General features: G+C 42.1%; 1 protein-coding gene and 1 long non-coding RNA gene across 10 annotated transcripts in view; both read left to right on the top strand.

Annotated features, from left to right (window-relative positions):
• Positions 1-21,308, top strand: part of LOC148397036 (uncharacterized) — a 58,524-nt gene that overhangs the window by 11,581 nt on the left and 25,635 nt on the right. The window lies entirely within an intron of this gene.
• foxb1a (forkhead box B1a) lies at positions 9,944-12,082 on the top strand. The gene has a single exon (XM_088379594.1). The coding sequence runs from the start codon at positions 10,273-10,275 to the stop codon at positions 11,215-11,217; it is 945 nt and encodes a 314-aa protein (XP_088235720.1). The 5' UTR covers positions 9,944-10,272; the 3' UTR covers positions 11,218-12,082.

The following is a 21,308-nucleotide window of genomic DNA, read 5'->3' as shown; positions in this document are numbered from 1 at the left end:
TTTTGCAACTTGCTGTTGACTGAAAATGACATCACCGTTGCTCCGGCCAATCACGACTCCGCTTGCGAATTTGACATGACCAAACTCCAATAACAAGTGATTAAAGAGAAATAAAAAAAATAAAATAAATGCCACTTAAAATTAATTGAAGTGTGATTTGACAAAAGTTTGATCTCAGGCTATATATCTCAGACTCTGGCAACACTTTTACTCTTTGCAGTCCAGACTGGCTAACTTTCCCAAAAATTTCGCCCCGTATTTCGCCCTATTTTGTATGATTCCACCAACTACGTCATAGAGGTCTCTTCTTTGAAGCGTGCATTGTCCTAACCGAGGTGGCGCTTAAAACTAACGATGTCATAAATTCTTCCAGCTAATGCGGCGCGTGTAAAGGGAGCGTCGGTGGGTGGGTGGGGTGAGGTGAGGGTCTGGTGATTTGAGAGGGAGGGATGATGAGATTCGGTGGCCTAGCCCAAGCAATGAACTTGATTAAACTAATCTCATCTCTATCAAAGCATCCCTCTGATCCCCCTTGTCCCATTATTCACGGCAATGGGATAATTACAGCGAGAAGCGCCGGGGCCAGACAGCGCCGACTGACTCTCTTCCGGGCCCCTCAGACCCTGGGCGATACGCCTCCTCTACTGTGCGGCCGGTTCATTCTAAACACAGATTAATTATGGTCAATGGGAGGCTTCACATCTGTCACTCTTAGTGAGGGAAAAATGGAAATGATTCCTCTGAAGATGATAACGGATGTCTATTAAGTCATCTGCTAGTCGGAGGTTCAATCGGGTTGAATAGGGGCCGCATTTTAATTTTGACATTTGTCAGAATAATATGGGAAAACAGCAGGGGTTGTTCTAATAGCTTGCTTGTACCAACGAGAAAACCCACAACCTTCTCTGTAATGACACCTGCCTCTGATGTATGCTGCCAATTTAACACGCGTGTACGGCCATTGTCGTGACATCCACTCTCAGCAAAATGTCCTTCATAATTCCGTATTATTAAACCTGTGTGCAATTAACACATTTCTTATTCGCTCATTAATTTTTCACAGCGTGTTGAATTTTTTTTTTTTCTCGGAGAAAATTAGCTGAATGCGACTACAATCTTGAAATGTTACATACTTGTACGCGTGCACGCATTCTATTTACGACTCCCGAGTATGCAAATTAAAGCGTGAACATGATAATATATGTTTATGCAAATGAGGCATGCTTCAATGTATTAAGCAGAAGGGCCCGGTAGGGTACTTGCAAATATTTTCCTTTTTAAGTAAATGTTTTTTAATTAATAACACATAAATAATTGAGTAACGCAATATTTATGTAATCAACTCAGAGGTGTTTATGATACATCTGCAATCTTTCCAGGCACTTACATTTTGCTGCTTCCGAGTGCATTTTCCACATATGGAGTGTGCAATAAAAACGTGCGGGGGTGTCTTGAAAATAAATATAACCCTGAACAGCTTCACGGAGCAGAGTGTATTTAAAAAAGCATTTTGTATTTATTTGGTTGCTGTGTTAGCCCTTTTAATTTTTATTAAGAGAAGCAGTTAAGGGTGATTTCAGTGCTGTCCCGCAGACCATTAGGGTGTGCGGTCACACACACGGCGCCAAGCACACATCCCAAGGGACGATGAACAGACAAGACTAACAGACAACCAGTCAATGTAATTATCTCCTGGAGTGGTGTTTGTGCGTGCGTGTGTGTGTGTGACGCTCCGGTCAAAGCTGTGTGGCCCTCTGCAAGACAAGTTGTTTTCAGCGCCACAATGATTAGGCTTCTTGCGATGGTGTTTTTTTTTTTCTCCTCCCATTCAGTCTTGTAATGTCGTCCCGCAGGGGCTTATGGGAAGTCACTGAAAACTGACCAAACCATTTCAAACTAACAAGATTATTTTGCTGCACTGGGCCAAATAAATAAATAAATAAATAAATAAATAAATAAATCCCACCTTTATTTAATGAACAGGAAGTGCCTGTTGCATTATATTATGGCGTAAATGTCCATGTTACAGCTTTATATGCTTTTTTTTTTTTTTTGCACGTTGGATCTTTTTCCCTTGAATCGTATCTTTGGTAAATCATCATGTCTCGCTCGCTTGGCTATTAACAGCAGTGTCCTTTCATTGGCGTTATCTCCAGACTCCTGATTTACACCGTTTGGAACCTTGGCCATATCCCTTACCTTCCAAGGAGATAGCGTAATTAAATTTGTACTTTTTACAAGTCGTACTCGATAAATCCGAATAAATTAACAAGGCATTACGAAGACTGCTACATTAAATTTGCATAGTGTGTTTAATGAATATGCAAGTGCAAGTGAAAAGGTCTGCTACTGTGAACTCTTGGAATTAGCATAACTACTTCCAGCATGTTTCTTAAATAATGCTCTCATTTGCACATCACTGAGTTGGCTAATTCTAACTTCAGTCAGTGTAGCCTCATAATTAAGACTCCCGCTTTAATTTTTAATGAAGTTTACGTTACATCAATCCTGACAGTAATGAGAGGGACATGGAAACAAAAAGGGTGCTAATAATTAAATTCGCCAGCCAGTTTGCGGCACAGTAATTCCTGAGGAGAAATTACATGGCTAATTATTAATTTGCTCTTCATCCCATTCCACGGATAACGGCTTGTCTCCGTAGCGGTTATGCTGAGATGCAAAATGCCTTTTCACTGCCCCCAATGACTGGGAGGTCTCGTGGATTTTAGTGCACAATTAATCATGTTGACACTCACGATTAAATGCTTTTTATTGGTGTCCATTTATTAGACCATATTACCTGAGTTGGTTTAGCGCCCGTTAAAGTCTGTCACTGGGATGAGGACATAAACAGGGTAATGATTGAATAACAATGCTGATATGAGAGCAATATTGGAACATTTTGGACCGATACGGGCAAAAAAAATTATATATTTTATTTTTTTTACTGTACGTATCAGTATGCGAGTATCAAATCAACATCTAGAGAAAATGACGGCATTTGGCAAGTTTGATTTATAAAGACAAGAAAATGAATCCATTTGTTCTCACTCTTCATAAACTGCTCGGAGGGTTGGGAAAGAAAAGTGTTCTAGAATAGTGAATGTTAAGAATCCAAGTGGCCTCTTAAGCCTTGAGGGCTGAAGTCTTGACGTGTGATTTGAGTCTGAGGCGCTGCCGACCCGTGCTTTCATCCCTGAAAGAAAGAAATCGGGTTACAACTGTTCAACTATGACAGGCACTCGAAAGACTTTTTTTTTTACAACTGTTTCGAATAATCTGGACTGAGATCTTCTCATCAAAACGTGTCCTTCAGAGGACGACATTTGTACAGCAAGATTATTATCTCAAAGTGGAGACGGATAGATGAGAATTTGTTTTTGTCTTGTGTTTGTGAAATGATTGGAATTATGATTTTGCATGGACCTTTAACAACTCTCCAGTAGCTGTAAATTGGTCATGTGATGTTCACAAGCTGAGCTGTGATTGGCCGTTAACTGAGTTTGAGTAACTGTGATGTCATTACGTTACGGCGGGTAGATTTTGCTGCTCAATTCATATTCCGCAAGCACAATATTAATTAGAATGTTATATTTAGACTAACGGCGTCGCAATTATAGATATTATTGTCGAGAAAAATATTGACTTGATTTCCTCTTTAATGTGAGTCTTCTGGTTGTGGTAGTCACGAAGTAACTAGATTAATCAGCAGCCAGCGTAAATCAATTCTTATTAACGATCAATAAAATAACAAATTGATACTGATGTGATTTTCATTGCAAAGTTATTACTTTTGGAACTCACCCAATTTTTTTTTATCTTCACTGTGACACTTCCACAAAGTAACTCATCCTGCTTGTTGTCACGGCAACAGACTGTTTTACCCAAAGTTAATTATTTGGGATTGTAATAGTAATGGTTTAGCCAGGGGAACCAAACATTTCCCACAATGATCAGAATGTTAATATCTCCGTCTCTGCCACCGATAGCTCCGCTTCTCGATACGGGTGCGCTACTTGACATTTCATCGGCTTCTTCCCCATCATTCCATTATAATAACCCAAACCCCGCAGATCAAATTTGTTTGACAGAAATGTAATTACATTCTTTTGTGTGCGTGCCGCGCGACCCATGTGTATTGTTCCCCGGCTCTAATTCGAATGCTTCGCTAGCGCTGAAGTACTTGTTCCCGAACAGGTCCGAGTCAACAGCATTACTTTCAAGTGTGGCCTCTTAAGGGCCTCTACTAATCAACATCACAGTTCATTTGCCGTGTTGCCACTAGCCTTGGATGACAAATCCCCGACAGCCAATGCCCGCTTCAAGTGGCCTTTATCAACAAGATTTCAGAAACATAAATACATATTCTTTTCTCGCCATTCGCCACGCTCTCCTCAGCTGCTCGAAGAACGGGGTTGCATCTCCACTCCGACATCGCCGAATAGTAATGCGCCCGACGTGTCCGGCTTTTCCTCACGCCGTACGAATAGTCAAGCCTGGACTTAATTAATATAACAAAATCCTTGTTTCCTGCACACTTTTTGATTAGTTGTGGATTAACAGGACCTTTATGTTTTCCTCACGGCGGCTCAGGTTAGCTCCCCCCTCTATTACTAAACAAATGAATTAGTGCCTGGAAATGTGTCATGCATATTAGCAGAGCTGGTCAAGCATGCCGGAGCAGTTTACAGCGTATTGGTGCGACGATGCTTATTGCGTTTGTCGGGAAAGCCTTTTTTTTTTTTTTTTTAATACACGGTTCTTGTTAGTCTTACAGCAACATATTTCACAGCCCAATTAAAATGTATCAATAAGAGAGACACTTCGTCACTGTTAGCGCTCATTGATGTACTGATGCTATCCTTGAAACGAAATTCAAACATGTTCAATTTGTTTCTCATGAGACTTTTTGTGGCGTTTTGTACTCAAAGTATTTTATTGTAATTACTATAATGGAAAAAGCACAATTCAATGAAGTGAGACTACGTTCAAATCTTGCTAGCAGCTTTCACTTAGCCAACTGGACATAAATGCACAAACTTTTCAAAACAATTTCGAGACTTGAAATAAAAAATATAGATATAGAAGGTAGAGCGTTAACCTTCCCCGTGGGTGTCCCCATCATCAGACGTGTGTTTTTGTTTACTAGCGTCGCAAACACCTTTCATATTGTTATTATTATTATTATGTATTGTGTTGTTCTGGTCTTTGGCTTGGTTAGCCATCCTTGGAGACGATCTATTTCCCACATGTATAAGATGAAAGACAGAAAGGAAATTGCCCCTCATTTGGTCCCAGTTGGTTAAGTGTGTTCCGATCACCGCCAAGGTCTGGATGAACACGAGCCGCAACACAAAAAAAAAAAAAAGAAAAAATTGCCTGATGTGTTTAACCCCCAAAGGAGTGACTTGTTTGTGGCTTCGCAGAAGCGGCCTAATGAACGCCAGTGTCAATAAAAAAAAAAAAAAAAAGCTTTGGCTTAATTCCGGGTAAACAGTCAAGTGGTAACCTGCTTTCTGCCAGCATTAATAACAGTGATGAAGAGATAATAGAAAAGTGAGTGCAACAGAGAAGAGGGGTTGGAGGTTAAACCCACAACTTTGACCCCCAGAGGTCAAACTGTAAGTGACCCACCATATCAATCCATTTAGTGCTCCTCACGTCTTATGTCACGTTTGATGTTTCCCCACAGTAGTTCCGCTTTCCCGTCGTCTTTATCCTTCCATTAATATTATTTCATCCGGTGATCCCCTTCCTCTGTGCAGCTCAAAGCCCTCCATCTAATTTCTATCTTCTGCCAAATCTAACGCTTTGTGACTGAGCTTAATTCATATCTTTTTCCTCCCTCCCCCCCCCACCCTGTGCATAATAGCCCGGCTGCTTCACGGTGAAAGTTCACTCTCCTGTTGAGATTATTGTTAATATATTATGATCGAAACGTGGCTCCTCGTTGCATTATTCGCTCGTTTCCAGCTCTGTGGCCGGGAAGCTTGATAATTATCGCCGGGCGTTATGAAACGCCGTCGCTATATTAATGAGGGCCTCCTGCGTTTGCTTCGCCGCATTGAAATGGACTGTGTCATCTTGTTATTCCGTTCTTCCTCCCCCATTTACATCTCCTCGCTTTCGCCGTCCTCTTTGCCTCTCTTCTCTTATCTGTCAGCGGATAACTATCATGTGTAGTTTAATAGGATGATTTGTTGTTAGGCAAGCGCATGTCAGAATAAGCTAGGGGAAAAAAAAAAAAAGCTAAATGATGAAATGAGCGGGGCGAGCGAGCCAGCGAGCGAGCGCTGCTGTCTTGTCTGTAATGAATGGCGCGCTGGGTTGAGGGGTGCGCGGGGGGTCTCTGTTTTGGTTCCAGTCGGCAGCACAAACATGGACCTCAGGTAGTGCGCTCATCAGTCCTGCTGTTTCTCACCATATGGAGTCAATGATCTAGGAGAGGCTAACACACACACATACACAACACACACACACATTTAGATAATGTTCACAATGACAATAGGTTTGCACAATACAATCCGACTTTATTCATACAATTTGCATTGGTAGAAAATATATTGCAATATTTTGACGATCATCTAGCTGTAAAGTAACCCAATTATTCCAAATGACATCCACAAGAAATAAAACACAAAGATATAAATAATCTGACTGTCACAATAAATCGTGGCGAGATAGATACATCAATAAATACGTTAAACCTGTTTAACACTCGCGGTTGTCACCATCTCATGGCCATAAAGTGAAACTGCTACTTCAAATGCATGTCTTTCCTTGTATGGTATTTTAACAATTTTAAAAATATTGCAAACAAATATTTTTTTCAAAGACACACGATAAATAACTGCCTCTTTCTTCCCAAACATTGAATTGGACGAAAGCGCTCTAGTACAAATTGAATTAGACGTTCCCGCCTCCGCGCAATTGAGATATCTGTTACAGATGATGTAGCGTATAATGAATGCCTAATTTATGTAATTAGACCATTAAGCATAATCCGAGCATATGCTCTGAAAGCCCCGAGGTCTTTTTCCAGGTACGCGCACAAAACAACTAATGGAGTGGCACGGAACACTTTACACTATATATGCCCTGTTTGATCACAAATACAAATTAAAAAAAAGAAAACGTGCACAAAATGTCGCATTCGTCCAGATGAGACTTCCACGCATGCAGCGCTCCACGCCCGCCCGCCGCATATATTTAGCCAGTAAGGAGGATGGCCTTGAAGCGTGCGCGCGCGCGAGTGTCCCGTCACATGGGCTAATTTTGGCATTGAGGAGGTCCTTACGAGGACCCTCCGCCTGCTAATTAATTGTCATTCTGCTGAATATTCATACCTTGCCATCAGAGCGTCCTTAATTGCACCGTAAAACATCTCCGGGGGGGCTGAAATCACCGCGGACTTAATTAGTGGCGCGGACCTATTGGTTGACTTGGAAATTGTTTTCGCTTGCTCGTTCTCACACTAATGCACAAGCTGTGATAAATCTTTTGAAATCCTCAGTCCTGCAAAGAAAAATTGTCTTTTTAATATATCGTTTTTTTTTTCTAAATTGTGGTTTTGCAACAATCAAACATTTATATCGAGCACGGTTTAAATATATAAATGTACATAATCAAATAAAATAAATGGATGAGAATGCTGCACGTTTAACACGTCTAATTTTGCATTAAGAAAAACAATTCATTAGGTAAAAATGTCCTCAAATAATTAACGCATCACCTCCAAATTGCCATTCCCGGAAACTATTGCATTTATGAATGTTTACTGAGCTATGAAACCTTCCAAAAATGCCCTTTTCCCTCCCACCCCTTGCGTGGCTCTGGGTGGCAGCATATCTCAAGCGGCCTCAGTGTGTGACAATATTGTTTGGCTATCATTCGCTGCTTTAGGATGAATGGCATCGATCCTCTTTTAACAACATTTGTTTCCTATTGTGTTCGGGGTGGGGGGAGCGCAGCGGAGGAGGGCAGACGTGTGAAAGTGGCTGTTTGATTCTCTTTTTCATCCCCGTGACCTCGGCTATTGTGTCTGGTCACCCTGGGAATGTCACGCCTCACTACTCTACTTTAAGATGTTGCAGAGAGTGCCCTTTGTTTTGCCTCCCTTTTTTTTTTTTTTTTTTTTTAAACCTCGCACAAAATTGTTCTTGGGTGTACCACCCCCCCCTCTATTGCTTCTAAAGGATACTTCAGACTGAGGCACGGTTCACAAGTGCAATGCAATTTGGCTTATCCCAACCTTTGTTCGGCTTTTTCTACAAATGACCAAACATAGTGCAGACTTGATCTACTGCTGCTTGAACTCGCGAGTTTGGGTGAAGCTAAGAGAGCCCATTCACACTCCGAGTCATGGTGGTATTTTCACTGGGCGCACTGGACTGATACCTCATCAACATGGAACCACACATTTCGTGCGTGACATGAACAAAATAAAAATAAAAAAATCCTCACGGCGCTTTTTTTTTTTTAACTGCACATAACAAATAAAATAGACGAAGATGGATGATGTCAATTAAGCTAATATGCGTTGAAGAAGAACGGCGCGTTAAAGCACACGTGGCATTTACAACATTTGGAGAAGAAAATGAGCGTAAATTCCAGATGATGTGATTGACTTTTACGCGCGTGAATTAAACACAATAAAAAGCCTTCTTTTTATAGTTTTGGTTAATGCACGAATGAATGGGTGTCAAAAGTTGTTTATCCATGGCGATGTGTTGTCATTATCCGCACTTCCTTTTGCACAAAACCTTTTGGGCTGAACATTAATAGGAACTGACAGGTGTTAAAAGCCACTCTGCAGGGGAAGGGTCTCCCCCTGAAAAGAAAAGAAAAAACGCGTTGTTACAAAAATTTTTTTAAATAGGCCTTTCTAAAAGTCTTGCAAAATTATCAAAACAATTTACTTTATTATATTTCACCCCTAAATGATCTTTGAGCTGAGAAGATGCTCTTCCATGGGCAGCTTCTGCTTCTTTTTTTTTTCTTGTCTTTTTCTTTTTTGCCCAAAATGTCCCCCGCAATGCGATTCTTTTCTGTAATCCGTCAGACTGGTGATGGGGCGCATTGTGGATTTATTGGGGTGGCGGCGGTGGGGAGGGAGGGTGAGGTTTTGGAATTAGCATAAATTATGAGCAAATCTGCGTGTGCGTGTGTGTGGTCTTCGCCATTGCGAACCCTCCAAGCGGAAAGGTGGCCCTGCATGGCCAGGGAAAAAAAAAAGGAAAAAAAAGCTTGAATAGCAGTCGTTCAAAATAGGCTTCCCATTTGGGTTTCACATTCATATAATTGACTTATGGATATTTTATACAGTTTTCCACCACACCATCTTCAAGGGTTTATTTGCATTCCTGAAGTACTCCTCAGTCTGCTTTCCATAAACACAAAGGGGCTGATTGCCTCATGAAGTTGGAGTTTGAACAGCATTGTTTGCATTGTGTTGGAATGTTTTCATAGCGTCCACTTCCTACAACATGTTTACTGCGCATTTTGGTCAACAATGGAGCAATGTGTTAATCCGTTAAGAAAATAAAACGTGTTTAACCGTTATTTTAATATTGGGATTTTTTTTACATGTATTTATTTAATATCGCACAATTAAAAAACATTAATACGCATTTTTAATCAACAATACACGCTCATTTCCGCTGATAAAAATACAGTTGCAATTTTCTGTGAAATATTTGTGCAAGTATCAAGCGTAAGCGCGCATACCTCCACACACCGAGTGCCATCGCAGTTCAATTCCGGCTGCCGAGCCTTTTCACCCTTTTTTCTGTCTTCAAATGGAAATGATTTCCATTGGCCCAAGGTGTCCATGTAAATAGGTGTAAATGAAACCAGATTATGCCTTCCTCCCTCCCGCCTCCGCCTCCTCCTGCTCCCTCTCCACCACCTCCTCCTCCTCCTCCTCCCATGGCAATTGTCATGTGATAGCAAAGAGGTGGCACATTAATGGAAGCGCCTCGGCGGGGGTCTTTTCTGCTCATGTCACTACATAAAACTATCAGATGGTTCGAGGAGGGCCATGGAGGCATCATCCACTTAGTCCGGGACGCCCCGATGAAGTCTTGTGAGCTCCTCTAGCGGGACTAGCCGAGAAAAGACGTCCAAGCAAAGCCTTAGATGTGTCGGCGCACAGGCTGGGAAAACAACTCCTGCATGAAGAAACTCGCACCACGGAATTAAGGGTGACTACTTGTTTTTTTTTTGCGCGCGCGTGTTTTTTTCGGGGGCGGGGGTTGAAAACTATATCGAAGGATGCCTCGTCCGGGGAGAAACACGTACAGCGACCAGAAGCCGCCGTATTCGTACATCTCTCTGACGGCCATGGCCATCCAGAGCTGCCCGGAGAAGATGCTCCCGTTGAGTGAAATCTACAAGTTCATCATGGATCGCTTCCCTTACTACCGAGAAAATACGCAGCGGTGGCAGAACTCGCTGAGGCACAACTTGTCCTTCAACGACTGCTTCATCAAAATCCCCCGGCGCCCCGACCAGCCGGGCAAAGGCAGCTTCTGGGCGCTGCACCCCAGCTGCGGGGACATGTTCGAAAACGGCAGTTTCTTGAGACGTCGCAAACGCTTCAAGGTGCTGGGCGCTTCCGACCACCTGGCCCCCAGCAAGCAGTCCGACGCCGCCCACTACCTGCAGCAGCAGGCCAAGCTGCGGCTGAGCGCGCTGCAGGCGGCCACCGGCACGCACCTGCCCCAGATGTCCACCTACAACTTGGGCGTGTCCCAGACTTCCACCTTCAAGCACCCGTTCGCGATCGAGAACATCATCGCCAGAGAGTATAAAGTCCCCGGGAGCTTGGCCTTCTCCACCATGCAGTCCATGTCGGCCGGCTACCCGCTGCACAACCAGCTCACCACGGCCTGGCCGCACATGTACAACAGCGGCGTGATGGACACGGCGGCGCCCATCTCCATGGCGCCGAGCGACTACAGCGCCTACGGTGTGCCCATAAAGTCGCTGTGTCACGGGGCGCAGACTCTACCGGCCATCCCGGTGCCCATTAAGCCCACGCCCACCTCCATGGCCGGCTTCTCGGCGCTCCCGCACCACCTGCCCGCTTTCCTATCCAACTCGCCGCAGTCCCTGAGCCCGACCTCCCCACAGACTGCCACCAGCCAAAGCAGCCCCGCCACCCCCAGCGAGACGCTCACCAGCCCGGCCACGCTCCAGTCGGTGGCCGTGCACTGACCAAATGGAGCCTCGCCACCCGTCAGACAAAACGAACTGCTGGTAGCGAACCCAAAGTTTATATGTCTGTGTCATACGTCGGACTCTATTCAAGGCGAGTTGTTTATTGATTCACTCGTGTAGTATATGTTGAATGTGTCGCTTTAAACCGTGTCCTGAAAAACAAACAAAAAAAAAAATCAGCACAGAATCTCTTATTGCTCTTCAAGAAAGTATAAATTATTTGAAAAGTTCACATTAACGTGTTGAAGGCGGAATTTTTTGTAAGGCCCCTCATGAGGACGTTTCCGTTTTATACTCGCAAAACTTTTGCACACTTTTCTGTGCGGCTGAGATGACACTGACGCTTTCCTCTAAAAAAAAAAAAAAATAGAGTGATGGGCCAGGGTACACCAAATAGGTTCGATTTCCCTGTTTAAAAAAAAAAAACGGAAAAACTCCAAAAAGAGAAAACCATTCCAATATCGAAAAGTCTACGTGACGTGCTCAAAAATGCAAGATGTGAATATTGCAAATAACTGAAACGGATATGTTGTCAAATGCACTTTTTAGTTCTACGTTTTAGAAATATATTTTCCAGAAAAAAAATGTGTTCTGTGAAGCATTTAATTTAAAAAGGCTGTGGTGACCACGTGGATCAGTTGCTGTAAATTTGTACGTTTTCTTTTAAAAGTGAAGCATGCATTCCAAACAAAAAAAAAAAGTGTTAACGTTCATGTTATTATTATTTCCTTTCTTTATGTTTTGCAAGCATGCGTGCTTTTGAAGTGTGCAAACATTCTGCAACGAATTGGAAAAAAAAAGGTCATCCAAATATTTTCTCATTAAAAGTGACGTAAACAATCAAAATGTTTGTTATTATTATTATCATTGTCGTTGTATTTAATTGATAGTCACGGATTGAAACGAACAATTTGCCTGCTTAATATTAATAATAATAATTATTATTTTTAAAGAGTAATAATAATTCGTGTGCTTAAGTGAGATCGCAACCTGTATGATTTGGGAGTGGGAGACTTTTTTTTTTCTTTTTTTTTTTTCCTCGAAGCAGCAGACAGGCATGATTTGTGCTCTCCATTAGAATGCACGGTGCGGCCATGGCATGGCCACAGCGCAGACAAGTGTGCTCATTCATCAAGCTGCGCGGCGCTAAAAAAAAAAACGCTAACAACAAACATTTAAACACGCAATCTGCGCTCCGGATTTGCAGCACGTTTAACACCCGCTAATGTGACATTTTGCGGAAATGATGCACGCACATTTTTTCTTCTTCAATTACGCTTGTGCGCATTTTATTTTTAAATTGAACCAAACGCGATCTCCTTTTATTTATTAAATTCGATTTTTTTCTGCGTTATTTCAAATGAGGGATCGTCAGTCCATCGTGGGGCATTAAACAAATACATTCCGTCACTTTATGCAATGGACTAGATCAAATAAAGGCGATCGGGCCACTTCATTCTGCTTCATTCACTCGGATTGAAAGTGCAAAGAATAGCAAACTTCAACTGGGCCACCAATGTAGATTTAGCCTTTTTCAGCAAGACAAAAAGACAGATTTTTTTCACAAACACATTGCTGACTGGGGAACTAGGAAACGAGCTTGCGAGACCCTTTTGGAATTTAAATCTACCCCCTCCCCCATGGACTGTTTGTACAACAGTGTCAGTTTTTTTTCTTCTCACTTTTGTGTTGTGTGGGCAACATTAGGTCCTGATTGATTGCTAATGCTGGAACTGGGACAATACCTTACAAGCTTTTATTTTTGAAATAATAATACCAATAATAATAAATACCTAACTATTAGTGAATGCAATAACATTATCTAACATACGACATTTTTTTTAGAAATATAACTTTTTTTTACTCTCAGGATTTGTGTATATTTTGAATTCAAACAGCAAGTTTTTATTTTCATTATATATTTAGCAAAAAGAAATGTATTAAATTAAATTAAATTTATATATATGTGTGTGTATATATATATATATATATATATATATATATATATATATATATATATATATATATATATATATATATATATATACACACACACACATAAACTACACATTTATTAGGAAGAAATAAAATAGTGGCTACATGTTCAAAATTTTGACATTTAAAAAAAATAAATCTTGGAGAATGAAAATATGGAGAACATTTTATTTCAGTGATGAAAATTGTGAAGAACCAGGTGTGAAGGAGGAAAAAAATGCAGTTAAATTTCATTAGAATTACTTTGCTCAAAATAAATAAATAGGCACATCCAGACCAAAATGGCTTTGACCCATTTCCCTTTCTCACGTCCTTTACTGTGTGCAAAAGCAAAAATCAACTCCTGCCGCAACTTTTAATTTGATAATCCCCCACCAGTGTTGTTGGCATTGTCCTTGTTGCTCCACTATGTTCCACTTAGACAACGACGAAGGTCATCTCCAGCGCGGGATGAAATATAGACCGCATGCAAAAACCCCGGCGTTGTCGTTTAATTAAAATAATTCATTAAAGTGGAGGCCCAAGGTAATTAGCATGTATAATTTATGATTTGCTTAATGCACACGGGCGGTGGCCTCTGCAATAAACTCAACTTAACCTCAAGTACGGGGGAACTGATACAGACGGGGCTGTTGTTATTTACTATGTGTTTATTGTTTGGCTATTTGTCAAGAGGATGTGAGTGTTTGGTAAAACCTGCCCGTTGTCTGGCTCTCGCAAACAACTTATTTGTTTATGGGTTTATCTTGTGGATTTATGCTCACGCCAAAAGGAAGAATGTCACATTTGTTTCAAAAGGGGGATTTGCCAGTCCTCCCTCTCCCTTCAACATACATGTTTATATTTACCTGCTGGTCACCAGAGTTGAAAAATAGTTCACGCTTGATGCTGACAGAATGAGGACATCCACCGACAGCAAGGGGGGGGGGGGGTTGCGAAAGTCATCACAGATGGACACTAAACACTAATGTGTCAAGTTTGGGCAGGACTTTGACATTTTGAAACATGCCTGCTGGCTGTTTTAATTTCTTGCAAGCTTTTTTTACTTAACCAAATATTTTCCCTTGAAGCCGTGTAAACAGGTTCAGTGGTTTATGATAGATAGATAGATAGAATGGAGCAACCGCTTTGCCTCCGTTTGCGACTGACTATGCTGCTACATGTTTTTTTTTTGACGAACTACGTTACATGACAGTGAGGGAGAGCGAAGGGCAGGTGAAGCGGGAGAGGCAGGGCAGGGCAGGGTTCCTTTCCGAGGCTGGCTCAGCCAAACACCCGTGTGTGCATGAAATTAGAGTGTCAACATGTGATTCATGCTGCTGGCTGGTGACTGTGAAACAAATTATGTCAGCGGGTGGCAAAAGTCCACAGCAGCAGCAGAAAGTGGACGTCGTAAGAGATTCGGACTTGGTGGATATTCTCATTTTTGACTAGGTTTGGTGTCTTGCACACTTCCTCCATCTTCAAAACATGTTAATCTATAATTTCACAGTTTTAGAGAACTAAAAATATTCATTTTGGCCTGGGTTAAGAGGATCTAAAATTTCGTTATATGAATAAATTCCATATAGTAACATCTTTTTTTTTTAATTTATTTTTATATTTTTAATTATTCCTCATTTTAATAGCAATGGACGAGTACAAATAGACAATACCGGCAATAGTTTTTAGGTATTGTAGAGGCTGCCGATACCAGCCACCGATACTAAAGGTAAAGAAAACCATGTCGAATGACATTCAGATCAGCAAGTGTTTTTTTTTTTACACAAATTGAGGACGAAAAAAAAATCCTAAATTTCACTGTACTGATGAACGGAGGTGTAGACTGCAAGTTAAAAAGTTTAGAAAACCCTTAACCGGAGGGGTCAACTTTTAACAATACAAGCAGACTCCAGTGAAATACGACGAGTTCACAAGGCCAGCCGCGCTCCCCCGCCCGTAATCCCGTTTTGACTCCATGCGTGGATTTTTGTTACGCCTCTTGTTCCTGTCTCACCTGCGTCACGGGCGGGTCGAGACAAGGTGAGACAAAACTAATAGAACGGCATCGTCAAACTTCAGCCTTGACAACCTGCAGCTACGACATCTGACGTGTCTCTCGCAAGCCTTCCGCCGTTTCATTCGTTTGCGCCACGAACGGCATTCGTGCTAGCTTCACAGATGTCATTCGAGGTCGCGAAGGTCGCCCTTGCTGTCGGCGCTGACCAAATGCTTGTTGGTGCACAACTCGGGTGTGAGAAGCCAGTTGAGACAAACAAGCGGCGTTAATGAAGGTACTTAAGAGATTTGCCACGACAGTGTTTTTCCTTCTCAACTGCTTTAGCTCTGACGTGTTACAACTGTAACAGATTCTGTGGATTCTATCACGTCGTTGTTTCCCCTTTCAAACGTACGACAAGAAGCTAATTCTTCACCGCTTCTTGAGATCTTATCTTGGGGTCGTAAACTAACACTTGCGCTGGACTTCAAAGGTGGGCCGAGTAGCAGAGGTGAAAGGTCGGAGGGGGGGGCGGGGCTTCATCCACTTGGGGCCAGTTACTGCGTAGGAGCTGATTAGCGGGAGTTGCGCAGCGATAGCCCCCGTGGGGCAGTAGCTGGAGCAATGAGGTGTGAGTTTTGACAGCTCCCGTTTCACCCCGAGGGGTAACTTGCCGGGTCCTCAGAGGGGCCGGGCGGGCGTTCGGGTGCTGCGCTGGATAGGAAGTTGACGGTAATTGCCATTCAGCCGGTGGGACAGAAGAAGAGGCAGCCCAGATCAGAGTCCATTTCCTCTTTTGAGATCCCAACTCCTTTTTTTCCCCTACTGTCCGACGACATCTTGTCAAAGTTTCTCTTGCCTCTTCACTCCAAACACTTGATTGAGAAGCGTCCCAGATGGCTGTTTGTTATTGCATAACAAGGTGACATTGTTTTGTTAATTGGACTTCATCTGTCTTTGATCCAATCTCACGTTGTCATGGCTGGTGTGAAAATCCCGATTAAGTGCATGATCCAAGCGTTGCGCTCATTGTGATTGTGATGATCTCTCGCATTGAAATTCCTCTTTGTTCCTTTGTGTCTTTGTTAGCCAGCACAATGTGGGGTTAATTAGCAGCCACCGGTAAACTCTACGTTCCTGAATCCTTCATCACAGCTCAAGTGTGCTCTTTACTTGGAAGAACCGGCGCCGCTGGCACTAACAAGACCCCAACACAAGACCCCGGCCAATTGAAAGCAAGCGCAATACAAACGCTACGGCAACTTTAATCCCTTTTCAGTCTCCGCCGTAATTGTTTCTATACTTCATTAATGTCTCGCATTGTGGCTTTGGTTCTCCTCGCCAACATGCTGTCCGATTGATTGTAACAATGCAAAAGTTTACCTGACAATTCAATTATTTGCGTTTTTTTAGTTTATGGGAAAAAAAGTAAACCAACATCCAAAATGGCAATTAAAAAAAGAAAAACAATTCAGAAAAACACACTATTGAGGTCTATTAACAGAGACATTTATTTAAGAACCATCTTTGCATGTCGAGTGTCCGAAACGTCCTTGTCTGAGCAGTGTCAATATAATAATGGAGTACTCCGGTAAACTGATACTTCTGAGTAATTTACGATTCTCTCACCTCGTAGCAAAGCCGATTCATCCTTCTCAACTTTACCTGAATCAATCCATCAGACTCCTTTTATTGCCAATCATCTGCTCAAACATTTCTTTCAAAAGTTGCCATCTCTTGATTTATTCAAACAAAGGCTCTTCAATTGTACGGTATTAAATTTCCCAGCCAGTTAGCATTTAGCCGCTAGTTCAAATCAACCAATATAAGTCTCTATTTCTTGCACAGTAGTTGCAGTGAGCACGGCGCGTTTATCTGCAATTTCGCCTTTCCGCCAGCCACTTCAGATTGTCCCGTTCCCTGGTGGTCTAATTTATGTTAAGTCACAAACCTCCCCTATGGCTGTTTTGAGAATTTCAGAATGGAGACCGCGTGCAGCAGGTTGATGCCGGTGCCACAATCCCCCGGTGTAATTGTTCTCTATGGGAAAGCACATCTCAGTGAAACCATCTGCAAGTCCATGGGGCAGTTTTCTTAGAATGAGTGGACTTCTTAGGGGGTTCCCTCGGCAATCCAGTTTCTCTTGTGAAGCAAGTAATTAATTCAAATCTCAGGAAGTCAATAGCTGCCCGGATCAGAGACACGTAGTATGCAGCTGCTGATACCTCCGTACATGCTGCTTGTCTTCTCAGGAAGTCACCAGACAAAAAAAAAAAAAAAAAGACGGCTACAATGGGTGCATACACCCACACAGGCTTCAGATAACACAACTGTTATTTTTGTGCACCTCGATGCTACGGTGCACTTGTTGCTAATCTCAATTACGATGGGGGGATGTACTTTTTACTTTCAGGCACTGTCTTTGCGTCTTGAAAAACAACGACGAAAATAATCATCCAATATTTCTACTAAATGAGGTATTGGTTCACAAAAGTTGCTCCTTAAAAAAAAAAATCCGATTTTTGAATACGTTTTTTTTTTTTTTTGATGAGGCGTTAAAAAAAAAAAGCAGTCACTCCTTTCTACTTTTTCATTTTGTTCGCACAGGATGATGAAACGCCATGTAAGAGCCAAAAGCAGAACTTTAGGAATCATCTGCAACCCAACCATCTCTGCAAAGTAGAAAACCACACTTTTTGCCTTTGAGGCTGTTTGACGATAATAACTTGAAAGTGTGCAAATTGGGGCCTGAAATCAAATCGCTTTCGGTGGTGGCGAGCGTGATTCACGTTGCAGTTAACCCCGTCTTCTCGCTCTCCTGAAGACAGACGGACGGACGGGGCAGGGCCCAGGCCAAATGCCTCGTTGGCTGCTTATTGTTATCGGGCCCGTGGAGGAAGCCACTGCTGTGCTTCCAGCCTGTCGCTGACAAACAAGTGTAAATAAGGATCTAAATGACAAACAAGTCAATGCAGGCTTGCGTGACGCTCTGAGCTTTACAGGGCATCATGGCTTCGGTCGGCCAACCTTTAATGACTCTGTTTGTCAAAGAGAGCGCGCAATGCTCGGCTAATTTCCTTTTCTTAGACGTCATTAGATTGCGCCGGAGAAGAAGAGTGGGAGACTTTGGACCTGGGCTTGTCGTCACGCAATGTTATTTAAATGGAAGGCTTTTTAAGATTTAGTTCATGACAGGAGGAATGAGATTCTCCAGGCGAGTAAATTGAGGGTTTTGAAATAAAGCCATATTAAGTAGAAATGCGAATCAAATACGATTGTAGGTAAACATCATTTTAGTCATGTATTCATGATTAAATTAATTGTTTTTACAGAAATCTGAGAATATTTACTGTCGAGAGGCAGATTTTCCGAGGATTTAGGAATTTTAAATTAGCGTCTAAAGGATTACTCAATTATCCAAAAAGTTGTCGATTCATTGATCGATTATTGCATCTCTGGATCCAATATAAAACCTGGCGTAAAAAAAATCTGCTTTTGTAGAATGAATCTGAACTAACCAGCACAAATACCAATTAATACCAATTAGCGATTAATCGGTATGCCGATTAAATTGAGCGATTATGGCTCTTCAAATAATTGTGCAACTGGCAAATAACAGTAGTCTCATTATTTATTGCACATAAATCTATACCACAACCGTGTATCCTTAAATATATAAAATCAAATGTGTTTATAAGGTTCGTAAAAAAATACAAAATTATAAAATAAAAACACAGTTTACCAAATCAAACGTATTTGCTGTCCGAATCTATTTTCCCCACGAGAGCCGGTTAAACAACTTTATTGACATTTCCACTGTGACCAAATAGAAGCCATGTCAACAAGTTTTTCTCCCACTTGACCCCTGACAGTCAGGAGTCGCGCTCCTCTTTGCGTCTTGTGCGTGCGGCGTGATGGAGGGTCCTCCATGCAGCATATGAGCGAGTTATGAGGCCGCCTCTCGCGCTCGCTGGAAGGGGCTTGCCCTGGCGGCCACAAATCAGCAGGGAAAGCAGGCTTGAATCTTCAAAGGCTGGGCTTCAACCCCGCCCGCCCCGCCCCCCCGCACATGATTTACAGCCCCCACAGAGACAAAGTTAGGCATGGCCACTGTCTTTGCACCTGGGCCTTTATCAAGCCACCAGGATGAGCTCTTTGCAGAGGACATTCAAATGTACAAGGAGCAGATTAGGCCGACTCAATCTTCTTTTCTGGGAGAAAGAAAGAAGAGCGGGCGACTTCAAAAAAGCCCTCGGCTTCTTAAACGGAGTGAAAGGCTTCGCCGGTGAACACAACCTTGTGTATTGCCGGTGCTAATTCACAACTTATTCCTCTAATACACTGGCCGAGAACTTTTAATTGCGTTAGTTCGCATTCCAAAGACGTGTTTGTAGCTTTTAATTGGGGCTCTCTTTGAAATCATTGAAATGTATGACATGTGGGGGCAACTTCAACAGTTCCCGTGCTTGGCTCGGAGGCGGAATTTGCATTCTCTGGCCCCGGTGCTTACTCAAATAGCGGCTATGACACTAATGACGGCCCACTTTTCTAACCATGTGCATGCTTGTCATTGTTGTCATTTCAAAGACGTAAATGTACAATTATTTGTGCGTGTCTTCTTTTTTGTTGTTGTTGAACGACCACAACAAATGTAGTTTTTGCGCAACAGTTACGTTGATAGGAGGAAATAGTTACGATCATTATTTAATATGTGAAATCTCTAAAATTGGGAAAGGCTGAGTAAAAAACTTTGCGGGTGGGGGGTGACGGTGTCTTTCTCTGTCAATGCACATGTTCACACTGTGTTCAAAACACTTTGGCGAGTCTCAGTTACTTTTTCAGATCAACTTCTTTCTCCCTGAATGAATTCTTTCTTGGGCCTTTTCTGTCGAGCTCTCTTGAATCATCCTTTAATCCAGAGAAAAGGGAGCCCGGGACCGGCTGTCATTTAGCGCCGCCGCTGCCAGGACTGCTGGCTTAAATAAAGTCAGTGTAGCATGAATCTCATTCTGTGTGGATGTATGGCTCCGGCCGGGGATGCTGAATGTTGCGTCTGGAGAGCCGGTCCTCCTCCAAAACCTCCGTGCAAATGCCTGGCGACTGCACGGTTACCCACAGTAAAAAAAAAAAAGAGGACCACCCACTTAGGGGAGAGAGGGGATTTGAAGCTCCCCCTGCCTGCCTATTTCTTTGCCAGTCTTTTCCGATGGTGTTTGCAATGTAACTCTTTAGCGCTCTGAATGTGAGGCTTCTACTGTTGAATTTTTGGGTGACGCCACGCACGAGTAGGTCATGTGAACTTTGTGATTAGTGTGTGTGCACCCCCCCCCCCCAGTAAAGTGTATGTTTGCGTGTCCAGTCGAGTTTCATTGTTGATGAGAAAGTTATTTGAATTGATTTTAACGTGTGCATTCTATTTTCAAAATTATATTGAACATTTTGCATGTCTTGGAACTGCCAGTATCCATTATGTATTTCTAACTTTTTTTAATTATATCTTTTTTATTATATCATATATTTTTTTATTATATATTTGTTTATTTATCTTTGATTTGATTTTTATCATATCTCTTATTATTTTTATGCATCTTTTATTTTATTTTTATCATACCTTTTATTTTACGAATGGAATATGAAGTTAAATGAATATTTTTAAAGTGAAATGTTGACGTCTCAAGGCCAACTCAATTGGTCAGCATTTCGAGAAGTCACATTGCCAACTAGTGGCCTGGCATGCAAATTACAGTATTTTATTTTTTTGCAATATTTAGAGCGGTCGTGAAAATGTTATCAGTATATGATACATTTTTTATGCATTCATAACTGAGAAACGATAATAAAAAAGTCGTCTTGATGACTATGAAAGAAAAAAAGTTGAGCTGCACTTTTGGGAAATAACACTATCCTCCCTCCATCCACGTCTTTTCTGTCTTTGCCACTTTTCTTTGAGGTCTTGTATATTTGGATTTCCCGCTTCACTGCTCCACCCCAACATGTTCATTTTCAACTGGCCGTCTCCATTTACAAGCTGTTTTGATCAACTTTTTCCACAAAGCCCAACAAAACGGAGGGAGGGGAGCTTTGCCGCCAGCGGGGGGTCGAACGGGAACATTGT

This window comes from Syngnathus floridae, chromosome 6 (assembly GCF_059516105.1).
Source record: "Syngnathus floridae isolate MCC-2025c chromosome 6, RoL_Sflo_1.0, whole genome shotgun sequence".
Classification (NCBI taxonomy): Eukaryota; Metazoa; Chordata; class Actinopteri; order Syngnathiformes; family Syngnathidae; genus Syngnathus; species Syngnathus floridae.
Note: the sequence above shows the minus strand (reverse complement) of the source record. Positions and strands in the feature narration are given on the sequence as shown.